General features: G+C 35.6%; 1 protein-coding gene across 1 annotated transcript in view; it reads left to right on the top strand.

Annotated features, from left to right (window-relative positions):
* LOC150100258 (fucose-1-phosphate guanylyltransferase-like) overlaps positions 1-3,568 on the top strand; it is a 51,388-nt gene extending 47,820 nt beyond the window's left edge. Inside the window, exon 6 of the mRNA XM_090402782.1 lies at positions 3,342-3,568. Within this exon, the coding sequence (XP_090258908.1) occupies positions 3,342-3,377 (36 nt within the window). The 3' untranslated portion in view covers positions 3,378-3,568. The remainder of the gene's footprint in view (positions 1-3,341) is intronic.
* Positions 3,569-21,389: the final 17,821 nt, after the last annotated feature.

Below are 21,389 nucleotides of genomic sequence, written 5' to 3'. Positions count from 1 at the left end.
CTCTCAATGACCGACCCGAGGTGCTTGAATTTCTTCCCTGAAGTTAACCTTTCACCCTGGAGTCATATGATCATATCCTCGTCACTCCCCGTTTATATATATTCGGTCTTTACCCAGTTAATTTTCATGCCTCTCTCCTCCAATACCCTTCTCCACTCCTCCAGGGTCTTTTCAAGCTTCTCTCAGGATGATTCGCAGAGAACAACATCATTGGCAAACATCATGCTCCATGGTGCCTCCTTCTTGACGTCCTCCACTAGTACATCCATGACCAAATCAAAGAGGTAGAGGCTCAAAGCTGATCCCTGATGGAGCCCTACGACAATGGGGAACCCCCTCTGTCATGTCGACACTAGACCTGACCTTTCACTCTCCCTCATACATCTCCTTCACCAACCTCACGTACTTTTCTGACACCCCCTTCTTCCTCATACACCTCCATACCTCCTCTCTGACCACTGTCGTATGTCTTTTCCAGGTCTATAAACACCATATGTAGCTTTGCCTGCATCTCCCTATATTTCTCCATCAATCGCCTTAGTGCAAATGTTGCATCCGTTGTCCCTCTTCCTGGTATAAATCCAAACTGCTCCTCACCAATTTTTGTTTCCTGCCATATCCTTCCTTCAATTACTCTTTCCCATATCTTCAACGTGTGTGACATCAGCTTGATCCCTCTATAGTTGTGGTCTCTCTATACTAACATCAAATATATTTCTGATTTCGAAGGCATTGCCATTGAACTTAACATTTTAAGATATCTTCTGTTTACACTATTTAGAATGTTAATTCCTCTGGGTTTCTGTACATGGGCTTTTGGTATTACTTACTTAGACAATTACAATACATTTCTGATTTCTACAGCATTGCCATTGAATTTAACATATTCATATATCTTCTATTCATACACTTTATCAGGCTAATTCCTCTGAGTTTTAATATGTGGGCTGTTAGTATTATTTACATATAAAATTTACAAGTTTACTTTTTGTGAATTTTGGATGTGACCCTCTATAAAAGTCGATGCAATAAAAAATAGAAAAATTTACGCTGCATCGAATTTTACACCTGTCACCACTTGTCAGATTGGCAGGCATTTTTGCCACAAACAATTTGCAGCAAGAACTAACAATTTAAACAAATGAAAGATTTGTTTAAATCTATTCTAGACTAAACATACATAAACAATACAATAAATTACTAATTATAGTAATTTATCAGTTTGTACTACCAAATGGGTCAGGTGTTGCACTATCCAGGTATTTGCTTACGCTTGGAATCACCAAACTTTATATAGTTTCTATATTCAGCATGAAACTCTTTGAGTTTCCTATTTGGCTAAGAAACAATATGGGATGTAATATCCCTTAACTTAAATAAATACAATAAATATTTTTTCAATAGTTTCAATAATGACCTAATGGAAATGTGTAACAGGTTAAAAAAGCTAATGATGAATCAGACATTTTAAAATTTTTTAGGGTAAAAACGGAATCATGCTTGTTAATTTTTATACACTGCATAAACGCATTGAAAGGGTTAAGCAAAAACCCTAATATAATAGGGCTGGCAGAAATATTATTATTACCAGGGCCCTAAACTCCTGTTGATGGCCTTAGTTATACTCAAAATTAGAAGGATGAAAAAAAAAACGTGTTTGCAAATGTGTACTGACTGTGCGGTGCTGCTGCTGAGATGCAGCTGCCGTGATATAAGCAATAAAACAATATAGCAATCGCAGTGCCATGTGTTTTATTTTTAAGAATTTGAATTATGGTATGATAGGGAAATGTAATGGTTTTGTTATAATTATATTTTATTTTAGTTGTAAGTATAGTTGTTAAAAACTAATTATTAAGTAATAAAAATTACTAAGTTAACATAAAAGAATCATTGAAAAATAAAATTGTTTCACTTGAACCCCCCCAAAAAAAGTTCTCTCCCCCCCAGCTATGCCACTGCTTGGTATTAGTGTCTCCAAATCATCAGCTGTGATGAAACAATAGCACTACACTACACTCATGGTCTTTTTGAATGTTATTAACGGGATTGTCTGTCCACCGTGTTTTATCTCATTTCCTTTCATCATTGAGGAAAAAAAAGGATTACCTTACTTTTCATAAACCCTTTGTATAATATTGTATTGGTCTTCTAATTGTAGTTACAGTTTGATGAAATGAATACCACAAAAAAATGGTAGCTAGAAGTTGTTTTGACCATGCATCAAGATTCTGCCTTAGTATTGGTGTCTCCAAATCATCAGCTATGAGGTGACAGTAGTGCCACACTAAAATGACTGTCGTTTTGAATGTTATTAACGGGATTATCTGTCTACGGGGGTTTATCTAATTTCCTTTCATCATTAAGAAAAAAAAGTATTACCTTACTTTTCAGAAACCCTTCATATCATATTGTATTGCTCTTCTAATTGCAGTTACAGTGTTAAAGATGAAATGAATATCACAAAAAACTGGTAACTAGAAGTTGTTCTGACCATGCATCAAGATTCTGCCTTAGTATCATTAGTCTCCAAATCATTAGGAACTGTGATTCTAGAAATAAACAATGGAAGGAAAAATACTTTGGGTGTGCAGTAGAGGAAGAAAAATATTGCTTTCTTTAGGAAAGAAAAGAAAGTTTGTTTCTTCTAGAGGAGTAGTTGTCATAAGTGTAAATAAAATACTTAAAGAAAAAAAAACTGCAAAGTGGAAAAAAAAGTTATTGTAAATTGTAAGACTAGTCCACATACATAAATCTAAATTATGATTTAGAAGATTCTTTTGTGCATGAATTTTTATTATTTTCAAACTTATTTTGAAAATAATAAACATGCAAAACAGTATCAGAATTATTGTCGGCATAAACTGAACAAAGTCTGGTGACAAGCTTCTCAAATACAAATATTGTACTTCAAATTTACTTATCAATTTTGGGGACAAATGCAGAAGGTGAACGAGCATTTTCAACATTAAATTGTATAAAAAATCATTTGTGATCTGGATTAGCTCAGTCAAAATTATCTTTATCAGTACTTTCTATAGAAAGTGAAATATTAAAACTGCCCGTTGACGAAATTATAAGAGAATTTGCAAATAAAAAATACCACAAAGTAAATATACCTGAATAACAAACATATGCAGATTGTGATTTTTATGTAACAAATGTAATCTTTTTTTTTTTTAGAAAATGTGATTGATTGTTTTCAAGAATTGTTGTTTAATAAACCTACTTCTATTTCTAATAATTTCTATTTATAATTTACATGGATTAAAATATAAAATATCTTTATTTTGAAATTTTGTTTTTCTTCTCAATTCCTGTAAAAATTTTTGTTAATCCAGTTTTCATTGGCCCTAGGCATTGTGCCTAATGTATAAGGCAGCCCTGATAAGGAAAGTATAAAGTTTGTTTTATTACGAGTACATATGTAAATATTTCTTAATGGTAATGCATTATTTCTTGTAATTAAAAATTCTTTAATGTTTTTGTATAAAAGAAGTCTTTGTATAATTATAGCCTGTTGCAAACTGTAATTGTGATATTTAAGAGTAAAAAGATCTCACCTTGATTTTAGTTTTTATTTCTATAATTTCCACTGAGGTTTTCATGTCAATAAAGAATTGTAGTCTTTTTTTTTTTTTTTATGCAAGTGATGCTTTTACTTCTGTTTTGTTGCCATGTTATTTGCCACACCAGGCAGTAGTGTGCTTTTACAAAGAGGAAGCTGATATAGCGAGAGGAAAAAGAGAAATAGAACACCTGTTTGATGAAAACATGATAGGTTCTGAAAGTTGGAAGTTTAGGGGAGAAATATAGTTTAAAGGAAAGGATGTTTCTTAAGCCAAAAAAGGTGGAAAGGAGAGGGCAAATTTGAGAGGAACAAACAATTATCCCAAAATTAACAGATGAATTTCTAAGTTGGAGTGTAGATAAAAAGTGATAAGAATTATATAGTTTCTCCCAAAGCAACAGACAGTTCCTTTTGATCTGTTAAGCAGTAAACTTCTTCTGATTAAATGTTGTGAAGTTGAAAGCAATGAATACAAAAATTTCATGGAAGTTTCCACCAAAAAAAATGATATGCTAGAGAAGACATAGAAGAAATATTTTACTCAAGGAAGGTTGTGTAAAAATTATTTTTTGTTTTCAAAGAAAAAGGTATGAGTTAATTATATTTCTATTGCCAATACTGAGAGAGGAAGAAATTGTATTTTATAACTTTGAAGTTAACTTGCTTTTGTGTTCTCATCAAATCCTGTGATCTTGAAGAGAAGAAATTAAGAAATCTTGTGTGATGTTTGTAGGCTCTAATCTCTTTAGATTATAAGTTTTTATTTATAATGCAGTTTTGCATATAGCCCTTGCAAAATAAACTTTTTATGCATGCATTGTTACACCCATGCAGTACCTAAATTTACACTAATATTAAATATTTGTTTTTAAATAAAGCTATTAAATTTTCTTTATCTCTCACTCAGTCTCTTAAGCTAATTTTATTTTTATAATAGCTCAGATCCAAATCTTATTAACTGAAAAGTTAATAAACCACTCTGGTATACCATAGGCAAATAATGTTATGGAAGTTTGGGGGAGAAATAAAATATAAGGACAAGGACTTTTTTTTTTTTTTGAGTTGGAAAGTAGGTTAAGATGACTAAGAAAGAAGCAAATGGATTTTTTTCCCAAATTAACAGGGTGTCATTAAGAATTATAATAGTTTTTCCGAAATTAATGGACATTCCTCTTTTAAATACTTTTAGGGGCCCTTGTTCTGCTTATGTTTTAAGCAAAGAAGAAACAAACTTTTGTATTCTCAAAGATTAGTGGAGTGTCTAGAAGAAAGAGAATTTTAAAATGATCTTTACTGTAGTTCCTAAGAAACATAGCAGCTATGTTTCAAAGGGACATTAGAAGAAATGTTGTTGTATTCAAGATATGTAGAACTTCAGATCTGTTGTTTTTTTTTATTGCAAGAAAAACAGGTGCAAGTATATATTATTATTACTTGACACTTCCAGGGAGTCCAAAGACTCATCGAGGGATGGCACCTACTCTACAACTCTCCATCTCTACCACCCACAATCCACCAAATACAATGACCCACAACTGCACCAACACCATCTACTGCCCACCTTTCCCACTAGTATTTTCAGGGACAATCACAAACATCCAAGCCCACAGCAGGAATCGAACCCGCAGCCTTTTGGCTGGAGAGCGGATACGCTAACCACTCGGCCAACCAGGCTGGCATGCATAACTAGATAGGAATGAACTATTGTTGTGAAAGAAAGACACCAGTGTTTCTTTACCTTAAATGAGTTAATTTTTTTTTCCACTCTTTGTGAGATATTTGTATTTTATTTTCTGCTGTAGTTTTGAGTCTTTTTTTTTTTTTTTTACACATGGAGTTCTAGTCGTTTGTTCTTTCAGTAAAATTTCATTAGGCAATACTAGTTTTAAAAGAAAAAAAAAATACCATGGGTATAAATAAACCTATGTTTCATTAATTGGATGAAAGGTGCTTAATAAACTACTTGATACACAACTAACGGTATCCTGTCATCTTTTAATGGAAACAGTTAGGATTTTTATTCTGGAGAGATAGGAATCTAGACTATATAACAGCAAAAGATGATGTAGCTTGTAAAAAATCAGCTTGTGTAGTTTTGGAAACTTGTTTGTGAAAGACTAATGAGAATACTAGAATGGTGTTCTGACAAAGAATTTGTTCTATGGAGAGAATCTAAGCATTTTTTGGATGTGGCCAGACTGAAATTGTCACTGCAGCATATCCAAAAAGTAGGGTGAAGATAAATGGAAGAGAATAGATTTTCTGAATGTTCTAATTAGTAGTTAGCCAATATAGAAAGGAAAGGGGAGGGCTCTGCCTTTATTTAATCTGCTTGAAAATTGTTTTCCCAAATAAAATATCTAGACTGCATTACAACAGAAATCTTTAATATGTCAAACGGGAAGGGAAGTCTTGCAGCGTGTTTTTGTAGCTGTACCATAATAATAAAATAGATAAGTGTAAGAATGATAATAAAATTTCATGTATGATGCATAGCATTGGAACATATCAGACTGATACACTTTTACTAGTTTGTTATAACAAATGATTTTTTTTTTCTAGTGGTGTTTGCTATAGTGAGTTGACTGTACTAACTTTTTGTCAACAATTTTCCTCCAAGTTAGTTATATCTTTCAGGACTCCAATTTTGCTTGATTTTCTAGTGCTAACTGCATTAATCCACCTAGATCTTGATCTGCATCTTTTTTTTTAAATACTTTCTTTTCTACGACTGCCTCCACTGTGATGTTCTGATTTTCCTATGCTTGCAAACAGTTTCACCACATTTCTTGCTGGCTGAATCACTGCTTTCTTCAGTCTGCTATGAGTCTCCAAGGTTTGTTTTCAGACTCATTTTCAATTGAATAACATTTATATATTTGAGTACAATTCATGTCTGAAAGCTGCTCAATTTTAAAAACTTTGTACATATTTTTCTTTTCGATATGAAATTGATTTTTGTCCAGCACGAAAACCAAATTATCACTTCCTGTTTCAGATTCTTTTATACTATTTTTTCCTGAACCAGCATGAAGATAACACTATCAACAAGTCAATGACATTTGTGTATTCTCACAATATGTATTTGTGCACATCTTTGTTGGAACATGGTATTAGTAATGACTAATCAGAGTTCCTGAATAGAAATACAGCAAGTACTTACTATTATTAGTTTTGCTCTTTTCTACAGTTTTTCCAACACAGAAATGTGTTATATGCCTAATATTGATTTTCTGATGTTTAATCTCTGACAAAGACCAACTTTTTTACATCAGCTGCTTTCTCTGACTGAAAAAAACCTAGTTCTTCATTAATAGAACTTGCTGTGGGAGCATAGGCACAAATAAGTGTCTGATTTCCCATTTTTGATGGTTTTCTATACTGCTCTTTCCTTTCCTATTAATTATTGCCTGAATATACCAATTTGTAGTTAGAGAAGAACCACACTGTTCATTTCTTATGCCACAAGTACCATTAAAAACTGAGTTACAAACATTACCCAAAGTACACTTCATGATTCCTTCAATATAAAGATGGTATTTGCAATTCAGTATCCCATGTTAGATAAAGTTAGGCTTAGATCATGTTCTTCATCCAATCCATTCAGGCTCAAATTTCTCTGCTTGATCAACTTCCTTCGGACTTAGTTCACAGCTAAAGCTGGAAGAAATGTCAAAATATTTGCTATTAGCAAAGAATACAATCATGGTACTACTTCTAATTTCTACTCTTCTTTTCTATGATCAGGCTATTTTAACTCTACTTATCCAAACACTTGCTGTTACTGAACTTTGGAATAATTCACTTGATATAATACTTTCTGAAAAGGCCATCACTCATTTCTCAAAATCTCTGTAGTTGTCTAAGTGTGCAAAAGATTTTGTTTAAAAAAAAAAAAAAAGTATATCAGGTGGTAAGAGCTGCGAAAAAAATTTGCCTCCTAATGAAATGTAATTGTCATTTGCCGGTGCACTGCGGAACTGCAGCACCCCCAATTTTTCTCGATACATAAATATATTTATTAATTTATATTTGCTTGTAATATTTAATTCTATCATCAACAATCCTATATAATCTTATTTTGTATAAAAAAATAATAAAAATCCATCTTGTAGCACTTAGGAGGGCGAAGGACGCTAGCAGTACAGTGTTTACCACAGTGTCATATTGTTACGCGCGCAAGCATATGCACTTCGTAGTGAGATGCAAGCTACTAGCGTAATGCGGCTAATAGCTCACATTAAACACGATAAGCTAGTGCTTAGGTTATCGTGTTTACTCAGTCTCTTTAAATATTTGGACTTTACAATTAAAGGATTTAATTGTAATGTCCAAAAAATGTAAATCCATTCCTTTAATTACAATTAAAGAAATGGATTTTATTTTTAAGTAATTTTGAATTATACCAAACTAGGCCCGGCTGGTGGCGTGTGCAATATACACAGGCGCCGCAGAAGAAAAGGCGCCTAAAAAATGTCAAAAAATATAAGATAAGAGTTTAAACGAACAACGAATGGTACATATAATTATGAATGTACGTCATCTTCCGTTCGGGCCCCTTCAAATCTTCCCGGAAACGAACAAATAAATTCTGAAATTATATCCTGGACCCGATTATATCACTGTAATTTTTGATTAAAATTTACGAAAATAAAATATACCTAAAATAGTTTATTTTTTGATGTATCATAAATCAACTTATGATTAATTGTTGAGTTCCGTGTAAGGGCCGTATCCTAATTTTGATCGGATCGGATCGGATCGGATGCATGTGGTCCGGTCCGGTCCTAAAAGTCAGCTTACTACTGATAACTCATTCTTCTCGACATTCGAGCCTGTTATATTAGCGGGCAGTTAGGGTGGCGTCAGTGACACAAAATAATCGGATTTATAACAACAACATTGACCTCTTTGCAAATTCACTGATTGCATTGAGAATACTATTGACTTTGCCCGTTTCATTTGCTAAGGGAGAGAGAACATTTTCTAAATTAATTAAAATAAAGAACTACCAGCGATCATGAAGCATGAGTCAAAAACTAAATGGTTTGGCACTAATTTCAATAGAAAATAATATTGCTCAGTCTATCAACATTGATGTACTGCGACAGGATTTCGCTAAAATGAAAGCCAGACGAGTCCCTTTTAGCATAATTAATGTAAAGAATATTTGAATAAATCTCTTAACTTTATATTACTATTTTATATTATTTTGAAAATTTATATAACTTGAAAAAAAATGCATAAGCAGGACTAATCTGTAGGTAACATTATACTGTAAAGCGGTTTTCATTTCCTGTTCGTTTTATTCACACTTTATTAAAAAAAATTTTTTTTTGGAACGGCGCCGAACATTAATCGCACGCACAAGAAAAATACTATGCGCCGGTCCTGTATCAAACTATAATTTTATCGATAATAATATTTTTTTCATGTTTAATTTAAAAAAAAAAATTTTTTAATCATAATTTTGATATTTTATCCAAACACGCATACACTACTTACGGTGCGTATGTATATTTTAAAAGTTGCAGTACCCCACGATTTCAAGCCACGAGCCGCCACTGCCTAAAAAAAGGACATGAGGCACAACTTTCATCTGCCATACCTAGAAGGGCCCTCTTTGGCATAATTTTTCTTTCAACTGCTGTTATGACTCAGGCAAATTACCTTTAGTATATACCAAAAATAAACTAAGAAGATAAGAATTACGTGAACAGCATAGCAGAAGCAGCACTGACTGCAGTATAATGTTACCTACAGATTAGTCTTGCTTATAAAGTATATCAGGTGGTAAGAGCTGCATTGAAACACTATACAGTGATAAGGGAAAATATGCTGTTAGCAAGTAAATGCTATAAAGGATAAAAATGATGTTCTGCTAACTGAAGAGGGTAAGGTTGTTGAAAGATGGAGATAGACTAATGAGATTTTGAATGTAGAAAACAATGTAACTGACATAAGTTCAATACTGGAAGAACCATTCTTTCTAGATATGTATATATATATATATATATATATATATATATATATATATAGGTTTAAATATACAGGTATACCTCGATCAATGAAGAGGATGAGTTCCACGAAATTACTTTAAGCGAAACTTCGTTCTCAGAGGTAAAAATACGGCCATAAAAATTCGTACGTAAAGAAAATGAAAGATTTTTTTTGGAAAAAAAAGCTTTATTTATTAAATAAAAAGTCAATATTACATACCAAATAAAGATAAAATCACGACATTTTAAAATACGAATCTAAAGTTGATTGTTTATGCTTTTTTCTCTTTCATTTAACAATTGCCTATATGGGTTTATTGCATAACACACTGATCGCATCATTTTCACTGAAAAAATTTAAAACGTTTTCAATGTCATTCAAGCACCTTTTTAAATCTTTGGTTGCTAACACTTTTCGGTAGGAACTTCTTTAATTTCGTCTTCGTTTTCTTTGGCTTCGTTGCTAACAAGTTTTTTTAAATCTTCCACTGAAAAAACATCATCTGCAGTTAATAAATTTCTTACATCCTCTTCTTAGACATTTTCGAAACCTATTGATTGAGCCATCTGGATAACTTCATTTCTAATCTCTTGAATGTTATTGTCTTCTTCTACTACAACTTCTGGCCATAATAATTTGCGCCAAACTCCATTTAAGCTGCGCGACTTCTTTCCAAGAGCTATTAATGTTTTCAATTGTGTCTTTAATGGTGTAGTTTTCTCAAAAAGTTTTAATGACATTTGCTCTTTGCCTTCTAGTTCAATTAAATTGCTTAATGTACCATGCAGATAATAAGCTTTGAATGTTGCTATTACTCCTTGATCCATCGGTAGAATCAGGGAAGTTGTGTTTGCTGGAAGAAAGACAACTTTGACAGGAATGCATGTGTCTAACATATTAAGTTCAGTAGGATGTCCCAAAGCGCTGTCCAACAATGAGAGCTTTTTCTTCAAAATTATTTCTTTGGCAATACCGTTTCACTTCTAGCCAAAAATGGTTAACAAACCAATCAGTAAATAATTCCTTGGTAATCCATACTTTTCTCTTAGCTTTCCATATTACAGGTAAATTCGTTATGTTACCTTTTAACGCCCTCGGATTTTCCGAATGGTAAACTGATAACAATTTTAATTTAAAATCGCCGGAAGCATTTGATCCAGAGTAGCATCAAACGGTCTTTAGCTGCTTTGAACCCAGCTGCTGATTTTTCTTCAATAGAAATGAAGCTTTTTGATGGTAGCCGTTTCCAGAACAAAATGTGTTCATCAACATTGAACACCAAATTAAAAATTTTTTTTCACGTTCATTTCCTTTAGTTTTTCTGGAAATTTATTCGCAGCTTCTCCTGATAATTTCACACCATAAATTCTTGCCCGTTTTTTAAATTTCTCAAACCAACCACGAGAAGCCGCAAAATTTTCCACAATTTCTTCAATTTTCAGGTGATTAAACAAAGATGCTTATACTTGAATCACCATTTGAGTTAAAAGCATATGATGTTGTGACATGTCATCTATCCAATTTTCTCCATTTTTTCTAAAATTTGACTCTTTAAGTGAGTTTATTTTGCTGCTGTAACATTTGTACAATTCTGAGCAGACTTTGAGTAGAAAAATATCAATTAATATTTACAAAATCTACAATAATGCTATCATAGAACATACATCATTTATTGCAATGCACCACACCCTACCAAGTGTAAGCAACGACTATATGAGCGGATGACGAGCGAACTGTTAAAAACACACACACCCACAGCTTGGGAGTGTGACGAGCCGCCGTCGTTCACCAATCAGATAATTGCCGGGCGTTGACCTTAAAATTTTAATATTTTTACGTAAAATGGGGCTTGAAATTGCGGACTTCGTTACAGGTAACGTGATCTTGATTGACAGAGCATGAGAGGGGGAAAAGAAAGAACTCTCTTGCCAGCATAAGATTAGGTATTAGAATCAGAAGGGAGATTTTTTACCTCAGTTGAGTGCTAGAGGAGTGAAAATTCGATTCGGAAGCTAGCATAATTGAAGGAAGATTAGAGGGATAAGGATAAGTGAGTTATTTGAGAACATTTTATTAATATAAGAATAAGAAATATATATTGCAGATGCCAAAATTTCAGGTAAGTAGGTAAGGTAAGGTAAAAGTAAAGATTGAGACAGGTGATCACAAAGTATAGTGATTCTGAATATTATACAGCAAACTGCAGACTAGTCTTAATCATCATGAACAGTCCGTACGATGAACTAGACTTTAAGCAGCTGCTTGCAATTTTCCGACATGTAGGAAACCTGCTATATACAAAATGGCTGGGTAAAGTAGAGATCCATCAAATCGCAGAAGTCGAATCTGAGGACTATCAACCTTCAGAACCTCTCCCCACCACTTCTCAAGATGACGCAAGAGACAACAACCCAGCCACAGATACTCAGACCCTGAAAGAACCAGATGACTGCCAAACGGTGAGCAGAAAAAAGCGACACAACCAGAACACCAGCCAATGGACACAGTGGCACAAATCAAAGAACGAGTCCCGCCGGTAATCTTAAGAGACAAAAAACAATGGTCGACAATTTCGGAGGCCATGAGAAACTCCGAGATTAAATTCAAAACAGCCAAAAATTCCGATGGAGTGCGTATCCAGCCTAAAGGGACATCAGACTACTGTCGGCTAACAAAGTTAATGGATGAGCTAAAGACCCCATACCACACTTTCGAACTGAAAAGCGAAAAAAAACAAAAAGTAGTCATCAGAGGACTGGTAGAAGAAATCACGTCCGAAGAAATAGCCATCGACCTTAGATCTCAAGGACTGCAGCCCATAAAAATATCAAAAATGTACCGGGCAGACAAACGTCCCATGCCGCTGGTTCTCGTGGAAATTAGTAAGGAACAAAGAGAGATTTACGATCTCAAAACAGTTTGCAATCTCAGGATTAAAACAGAACCACTCAGAAAGAAAGCAACAGCAGGACAATGCCATCGCTGCCAGATATGGGCACGCACAGAAACTGTGCAGAGCGGAGTACAAATGTGTGAAGTGTGGGGACAGTCACCCTAACTCACACATGCTCCAAACCATGCACAACTCCAGCCACATGTTCAAACTGCAGCGGCCCATACCCAGCCAACTATAGAGGCTGCACTCTCCACCCAGATAACCTGGCAAGAAACAGAAAAGCAGGCACTCCACCAGCTCAAAAACGTGCAACACCCCTTGAAGGAATCTATCAGCGAACATCACACAGCTCATATGCTGCAGCAGTCACCTCAAAGGCTAAATCAGCAGAACCTATGCCCAACAGTCAGAACACAGCTACTATCCTAGCTGCCACCCTAGGGGAGATGCTAACGGCTTTCAGCAAGATCAACCCCAATCAGAGTGATACAAACAAGTTCTTAAAAAACACTCAAGTCAGCTTCACAATGATAAGCAATGAATAATACACCTGGTTCGAACGTCATACAGATAGCATTTTGGAATGCCAACGGCCTAAACAACAAACTCCTGGAACTACAAGAATTTACAGCAAGACATAGAATAGACATCCTCTTAATCAACGAGACGCACCTTTGGCCCTGCGACAACCCCAAACTAAGGAACCACGCACTACTTAGGAATGACAGACTCAATGCCAGAGGAGGTGGAACGGTTATCTTTATCAAAAAAGACATGATACAACGAGATCAAGAAGACAACTACACACCTGGAAGAAACTGGAATAGATACACACGAACAATGCAGGTAACCTAAAGTTATATTGTCTACAACCCTCCAGGCAAACCACTACTAGCCTTGGATCTCTCCCAGCTCGACACAAACGAAGCAACAATTGTGGCAGGAGACCTAAACGCAAAACATCCTGCATGGAACAGTAGGAACTCCAACAACAACGGGAAGAGCCTACACACGTTCGCTATGACAAGAAACATCACCATAGCAGATCCCACAGAACCAGCACACTACGGACTGCTGGGAAGACCTGATGTGCTGGATATAGCCATTTTTAGGAACACCTCGCAACAATTCCAGTTACAGGTAGTCAATGATCTCACCTCCGACCACAATCCAGTACTACTAACCTAGGCAGGGAAACAGAAATCATCCCCAGGCAATCCTCCACAAATTTCAAAAAGCTGAACGGTACTCTCCGCAACCTCACAGGACCCGTTCCAACCATCTCCTCACCTAAAGAAATAGATACAGCAAGAAAACTGGAAAGCACAATCCAAGCTGGCCTAGCAGCAGCTTCCACCATTACCACTCCAGCTCAAGCCAACCTGCTCCTGGAAGAGATTCTAAAGCTCATCTGCAGCAAAAACAGGATCAGACGCCGATACCATACAACACTGTCCCCCCAGGATAGACAAGAGCTAAACAGGGCAACAAACCTAGTCCGATATGCGATCAAAGATCACAAGAACCAGCTGTGAGAGAAGCTAAGCTCCTTAAACACCAAAGACAACTCATTGTGGAAAATGACTAAAGCCCTTCGCAGCGACCGCCCCAACATTCAACAAATCCAGGGAGAAAGGGGCATGGCCTACTGAGACGACGAGAAAGCAGAAGCCTTCGCAGATGCCCTGAACTGCAATTCAGCCCAAACTATGTGCATGCGGACTTGCACTTCGTTGAAAAAATATACATGCATATCCACTGTGCACTCCATCAAACCAGCAGCCAAGAAAACACAAGCTACACTACACCAAATCATCAAGAGCCTCAACAACAGAAAGGCCCCAGGTCCTGATGAGATTTCAAAACAAACCATAAAAGCACTCCCCCCATAAAATAGTTATGCATCTAGTGGTGATCATCAATGCGATGCTAAGACTCAACTACTTCCCCACTCGCTGGAAACAGGCAGATGTAATCCTCATCCACAAACCCAGAAAAGCACCTCAATTCCCACAGAACTACAGACCTATCAGCCTCATATCAAATCTGGGAAAAATCGCGGAAAAGATAATTCTGAACCGCCTACAAAACGAAATGGACAAGATCGACCTAATCCCAAAAGAACAATTTGGATTTCGCAAAGGCCACTGCACAACCCAACAGGTCCACAGACTTATAGAATTCATAACTACTGGATACAACACACAGGTGCAATCTTCCTAGATGTGCAAAGACCTCATCCACAAACTAATAGCTGCAAAATACCCACTAAACCTCGCCAAAATCATAGAATCCTATCTGAAAGACCAAAAATTTCAAGTTAAGCTACATGGCCTCAGATCCTCCATGAGAAGCATCACAGCAGGTGTCCCACAAGGCTCCCTCCTATCGCCGTTACTCTTCAACATTTTCATCTCAGACATACCAAACACAGCATCAACCACCATGGATTTCTATGCAGATGACATGGCAATACTGACCAGATCACTCAGGCCACACTTAGCCACACAACTACAAGACACAGCAACAAATCTTGAAGAATGGTTTCAGAAATGGAGAATAGATGTCAATGCCGACAAGAGTACGGCCATACTCTTTACAAGAAGGAAAGCAACCCACCACGGAGCAGTCACGATGTTCAACACTGATATCCCATGGCAAAAAGAAGTAAATATCTGGGAATCAAACTGGATATCCGACTCAGCTTCAACCCCAACATCTCACATGCCTGCAACAAAGCCAACTCAGCAATAGCTCAACTCTACCTGCTACTCAACCGAAGAAGCAAAGTCAGTACAGAAAACAAACTAACAATATACAAAACAATCATTAGATCCATATTAACGTATGGATCGCTGGCATGGAGCCACACCTCCCCCAGCAACATCAAAAGACTACAGGTACTACAAAATAAATGCCTCCGAATGATCTTCGACGCCCCGTGGTTTGTTAGGAATGCTCTCCTCCACCAAGACAGAAACATGCCAGACATACCTTCGTATCTCAATCAGACTGCTGCCAAGTACTTCGCCCAGGCATCACTCCATCCCAACCAACTCATTCGTGATGCATCAAATTATGATGAAAACGACAGATGGAGACACAAACGACCGAAGGCAGCTCTGATCATTGCTTCAAACGATTCTACACAGCCCTAATTCGGACAAGCCACGCGTTCAGAAATTTCTCATTATCAATAATCACAATCTAGCGATGAAGGGATAAAAATCCAAGGGATTGACGTCCATCTTGCCATTTAAGTTAACAGTTAACACAGGTAACGTTAACTGAGGTATACCTGTACTTAGAACCAATATCTAAAATTCATGTAATAGAGGAAAGGACTTGTGGCAATAACATAGCAATAGATAAATTGCTGTCATAACTGCAAATGATTTTCAAATGAAATGTGCTAGAGACTGAAAAGATAACCTAGATCTTGAAAAGAAATCTTGATAACCATAATTCCGAAGAAAAGCCATCTCACTAAATGAAAATTGGAGGGAAATTAGTCTGTCTGTGCCCACAAAGATTTTTTAATAAATTTTCATAAATAGAATTAAATGTGAAATAGAAAACGGTATTAAGACATGAACAAGTTGGTTTTAGAACATATGTAGTACATCATATTTCTAATTTAAGGAATGTCATTAAACAAAATACAGAATTTAGAACCTCCATATATCTAAATTTTATCGATTTTGCCAAAACGTTTGGCAGTAATTGATAGGCATTAATTATTACAAAGGTATGGAATTCCTGACAACAATGAAAGAATAAAAGGAAATAATGGAAGTTGCGATGAGGACTGGCATGAGACAGGATTACATAATGTGGAATAGTTTTTAACATAGTCATTAACTGGATTATGACAGGATTCAGGTATAAGAAGAGAATGGAATCACATATTACAGCTGAAGATCTAGATTATGCAGATGACAGTTCTGATGAAATCAAAGCTTATTCATATTTAAGTCCAACTTTTATCAGTTGTATAAAACAGCTGAAAAGTTGTTCAATCTGAATAAGACAAACGTTCTTGAAATGAACAATGAACCAGCCCTCCCCCCCCCCAAAAAAAAAACACTAACCAATGCATTGAAGTTAAGAATTTTGCATACTTGAGAGCTAATGTTGAAACTGATAAGGATATAATGCAAAGATTAACAAAAACAAATGATGCAAATATAATAAAACCAAAATAAATATCTTCAACAGTAATGTCAAGATCATGTTGTTATATGGATCACACATGGATACTGACAAAGAAAGAAGAAGCTAAATTAAATAGTTTTTAAAGAAGTGCTTAGAGGCCAAATTATTTTTAATATTTTATCCAATGTATAACAAATGACATATATAAAACAGAGTAAAAAAAAGTATTACTAGTGTGTGTGGGGGGGGAGGAGGGAATGGAAATGAATATATACTGAGAATGGACAGGAAAGATTTCAGTCTAGCTTTGACATTGATTCTAGAAGGGGAAGACCTAAACTAATATAGCACTGCTGGTTGGGAGAGCAAGAGCAACAGAATTACTTGCAGAAGATAGGATTAATTGGGAAAGATGGATCTTGGCCTAATATGTCATTGAGCAATATATTAAGAATGACACACAATTTCATATCCTTCCACTCCTGATATTTTACCAGAAGAAAATTGAAAGATACCAAGAAATCTGATCCCGATAACATCATTCCTGTCCCATCATCTTGCTCCAAAACACCCATCCTATGTTGTCTGTGCCTCCAAAGAAGCATTAGACATATTCAGCACATTCAAAAGGTGAAGAGATCAGTCTACCATTAATGGTAATGTGTCATGGAATAAGGAGGTACTGTATCGGAATATGGAAAGTGAATATTAATTTTGAAAATCTTGAATTTCTGTGCATTATCTTAAGCAGCATGTGATGGAAGCAACTGAAGGTTTTTGTGTTGAATTTAGCAATATCTCCACATATGGTTGTTACTGAAGTCTCAACACTGCCACTGATTGGTGAGAGCAATCATGAAGGAAGGTGGCCAAACTAAAGGTCACATCAAATAAATGTGGAATTATAAGGTAATTATGAGAAACTCTGTAGTCAATTAGCATCAATAACGATAAGCTGTGCAACAAAGACGATGAAGAGCATGAACTGATTAGGAAACATCTGACAATGAATAAGTGTACAACAAGAGTTAAGCAAGTAGAGTAAGAGTGAAATCATACAAGCATTGTTGGAAAAGTTATGAAGGAGTTCCTTGTGATTGTTGTTCTTCCTTTGGACAAACAGGATGCTCAGTAGAAAAGAGAATGCACTAACACCAGATAGTAATTAGATGCACGAGGAAAAATTGTAGGCTAGAAAGGTATGGTTAAGAAAGTGCAGTAGGAGAAGAGATTGGCTAGTCAGGCTAAAGCTAACTGAAGAGTATTACTTTGCTATCGGACAAGGAATAATTATAGAGGATGGTGATCAGATTGCTGTTGAATGTAGCATTTCAATAAGTGGAAGATTAAATCACCTGATGGTAAGGGGAGGAATAGCATATCTAAAAAGGATAATTTTGTCTTTTTCTATTTCCATAATAAATTTACTTTGTGGATGTAGTTTATTTTTTGAATCTAATATAAACAAATTAGATAATGTTTCTTCATTATGGGTCCAGATTGCAAAAATAGCATCCATGTAACAAACCCAAAATAAGTTTACCATTAACAGTAATGTGTCGTGGAATAAGGCGGTACTGTATAGGAATATGGAAAGTGAATATGAATTTTGAAAATCTTGAATTTCTGCACATTATCTTAAGCAGCATGTGATGGAAGCAACTGAAGGTTTTTGTGTTGAATTTAACAATATCTCCACATATGGTCAATGAAGGCTTTGGATGTATAGATGAGAACAGGATGTCTTCTAAATAAAAGTTTGCAGGAGTGGCAACTTGACAGTCGAATTGAAGGAACTGCCATGGCCAGTCCTCCCCCCCCCCCCCCATCCTCATCCATACACCTAAAGCCTTCATTTTGGGTTAGTTATATGGATGCCATTTTTGCAATCTGGCCCCATAATGAAGAAACATCATCTGTTTTCTTTATATTAGATTAAGAAAAAAAAAATCTACATCCATGAATTAAATTTACTATGGAAATAGAAACGGACAAAAATTATCGTTTTTAGATATTCTACTTACCATCGTTTACAGACGACTGAACTTATAAAAACTAAGATGATGTTATTAGATATGTGAAGAGCCAAAGTGTTCAATTCAGCGACATATATAACTTGTTTAAATTAAGGGATATTACATCCCATATAGTTTCTTAGCCGAATAAGAAACTCAAAGAGTTTCATGCCGAATATAGTAGAAACTATATATATAAAGTTCGGCGATTCCAAGCGTAAGCAAATACCTGGATACTGCAGCACTGATCCCAAAGGGTAGTGCAAGCTGGGGCAACTCATGGTAGAAGTGGAGCAAGCTCCGATCACTATTCTTGATATTTGCCCATAATGTGAACTAGCTCCGTATTTTTGTTCACATTATGAGAGAAGGTCACTACCCAGACCAGTTTCGACCTTTATTGAGGTCTCATCAGTGAGTAGCCAAATCTAGTTAATATCTATTTAATATGAACAAAAATACAGTTCCTAGGAGCTAGTTCACATTATGGGCAAACATCAAGAATAGTGATCGGAGCTTGCTCCACTTCTACCACGAGTTGCCCCAGCTTGCACTACCCTTTGGGATCAGTGCTGCAGTATCCAGGTATTTGCTTACGCTTGGAATCGCCGAACTTTATATATATAGTTTCTACTATATTCGGCATGAAACTCTTTGAGTTTCTTATTCGGCTAAGAAACTATATGGGATGTAATATCCCTTAACTTAACTTGTGACTGTTGTTCTTCCTTTGGACAAACAGGATGCTCAGTAGAAAAGAGAATGCATTAACATCCAGACATCTTATCTAAATAAGATGATGTGCTCACACTACATGCTCTATACCTAAACAATTACAGCAAGAACTCTTAAACATCAAACAATATATGAAACTTGATGGTTTCTCAGGACTGTACAACAGCTTTTTAATGCCTTTAATCCTAGCTCAAATAACAAGGAAACAATATGCCACATCCCAATCCCATACATTTTGGCATTTCAGAACCCATTTCCAGAATTCTTAAGAAATACAATTTAGTGACCACTTTTCTTTCTATCAACAAATTATCATGGTTTCCATCTTTCTCCTCTGGTTCTTCCTGATATCTACTAAGTTCCTTGTGACTGTTGTTCTTCCTTTGGACAAACAGGATGCTCAGTAGAAAAGAGAATGCATTAACATCCAGACATCTTATCTTAATAAGAAATCTAAGAAATATGGCTTAACACAGCACAGAATAGATATAGACCACAATATCTTATGGTCAGAAACAAGCTTACTTCATCGGTGTTGCTATAAATTTGAACATTTGTTTAAAGAAGACGGAGAGACCTTACTTTACCATCCAAACTTAAACTGGAACAACTGCCTCTCGCTATCTAAGATAGGGAAAGTCTTATTCTAATCACACAAAGTTTTTTTTTTAAATACAGTTAATGAATAATTAATATGAAACCCTCAGTTTTATAATTGTATTGTTTTATGCATAACATAACCAGCTCTTACTGTTTCAAATCAATCCATTGAGTAATACCCTATAATAATTATCATTGCCACTGATATATTCTGGCTGAAATATATGACATTAAATATTCTTACTCATTTCCTTGTGTTTTTCCGGAGAGAGGTTAAAGGAAAGTAAATTGCAAAGTTTGAATATGTGGAAAAAGGTGATATGATAGACATTTATACTAGTGAGGGGGGGGGGGGTATTACTGGATTAATATGACTATAAGGGATAGAAAGTGCAAGAGGAAAAAGAGGCTATCCCTGGAGATTGTATAAAGGTGAGGTGAAGAGCTAAAGCATTTGACTTGTGTCAGGTGGGAGGACTTGTGGAAAATACTAAACAAAATGGGGATCCCAGAACACTTGAAACCCTTTTAAAATAATTATGATAGGAATCATGCTGGAGTGAAGATGGATGGAAAAACATCTCAGTGGTTCAAAATTGAGAAAGGCGTGAGACAAAGATGCATACTCTTCCCTGCTCCATACACTCTTCATGGAGAATACATTATGAGAAAGGCACTTAACCATGCTACTGGCCATGACGTCTATAGGCGTCATGGTTATCATGGATGCGAAGTGCATATTAAAATTGTAATACCATTGATATTACATTGAAATATATGATGGATACGAAGCATATGAGGATGCGTATTTGATCTATAAGTAGATCAAATACGCATCTATAAGTAGGGCAAATAAGTTGGTAAGGTGGTTAATGGACGTGATAGTGGTTTCTCAGTTGGTGGCAAAAAGATAATCTCAGGTATGATGACGAAACCGTTCTTATTGCCAGCAGCAAAGGAGAACTGGAGTCCCTCATTAAGAGTTGAATAGGAAAGTCTGAAATATGGTTTAAGAATTAATCGTGATAAAACAAAATACAGGGCTATAGATGAAAATGACAATTTCGCCCATAACACTGATTTTGAGAAGGTGGATGAATTCATTTACCTTGGAGCTCTAATAAGCACCAAGAGTAGATGTCAACCAGAAATTAAAAGAATTACCATAGAGAGGTCAGCAATATTGCAATTGCAGAAAATATAGAAAAACAAACATTTCTATCATCATTAAATCAAGACTGGTCAAAAGCTGTGTTTTCGATTTTCATTTATGGTGCTGAGTCTCCTGGATAGACTGAAAGTCTAATGAAAGTATAGCAAGTCAACTAAAAATCAAGAGGCAGCTATGTGATATTGTAAATGAAAGAATTCTCAAATATTTCAGTCACATTTCAAGATGTGAAAATGACAATCTGGA

The sequence above is a fragment of the Typopeltis vanoorti genome, chromosome 13 (genome assembly GCF_054136105.1).
Source record: "Typopeltis vanoorti isolate ZY-2024b chromosome 13, IOZ_Tvanoo_1.0, whole genome shotgun sequence".
In the NCBI taxonomy this organism is placed as follows: Eukaryota; Metazoa; Arthropoda; class Arachnida; order Uropygi; family Thelyphonidae; genus Typopeltis; species Typopeltis vanoorti.
This window is presented reverse-complemented; position numbering and strand designations above follow the sequence as displayed.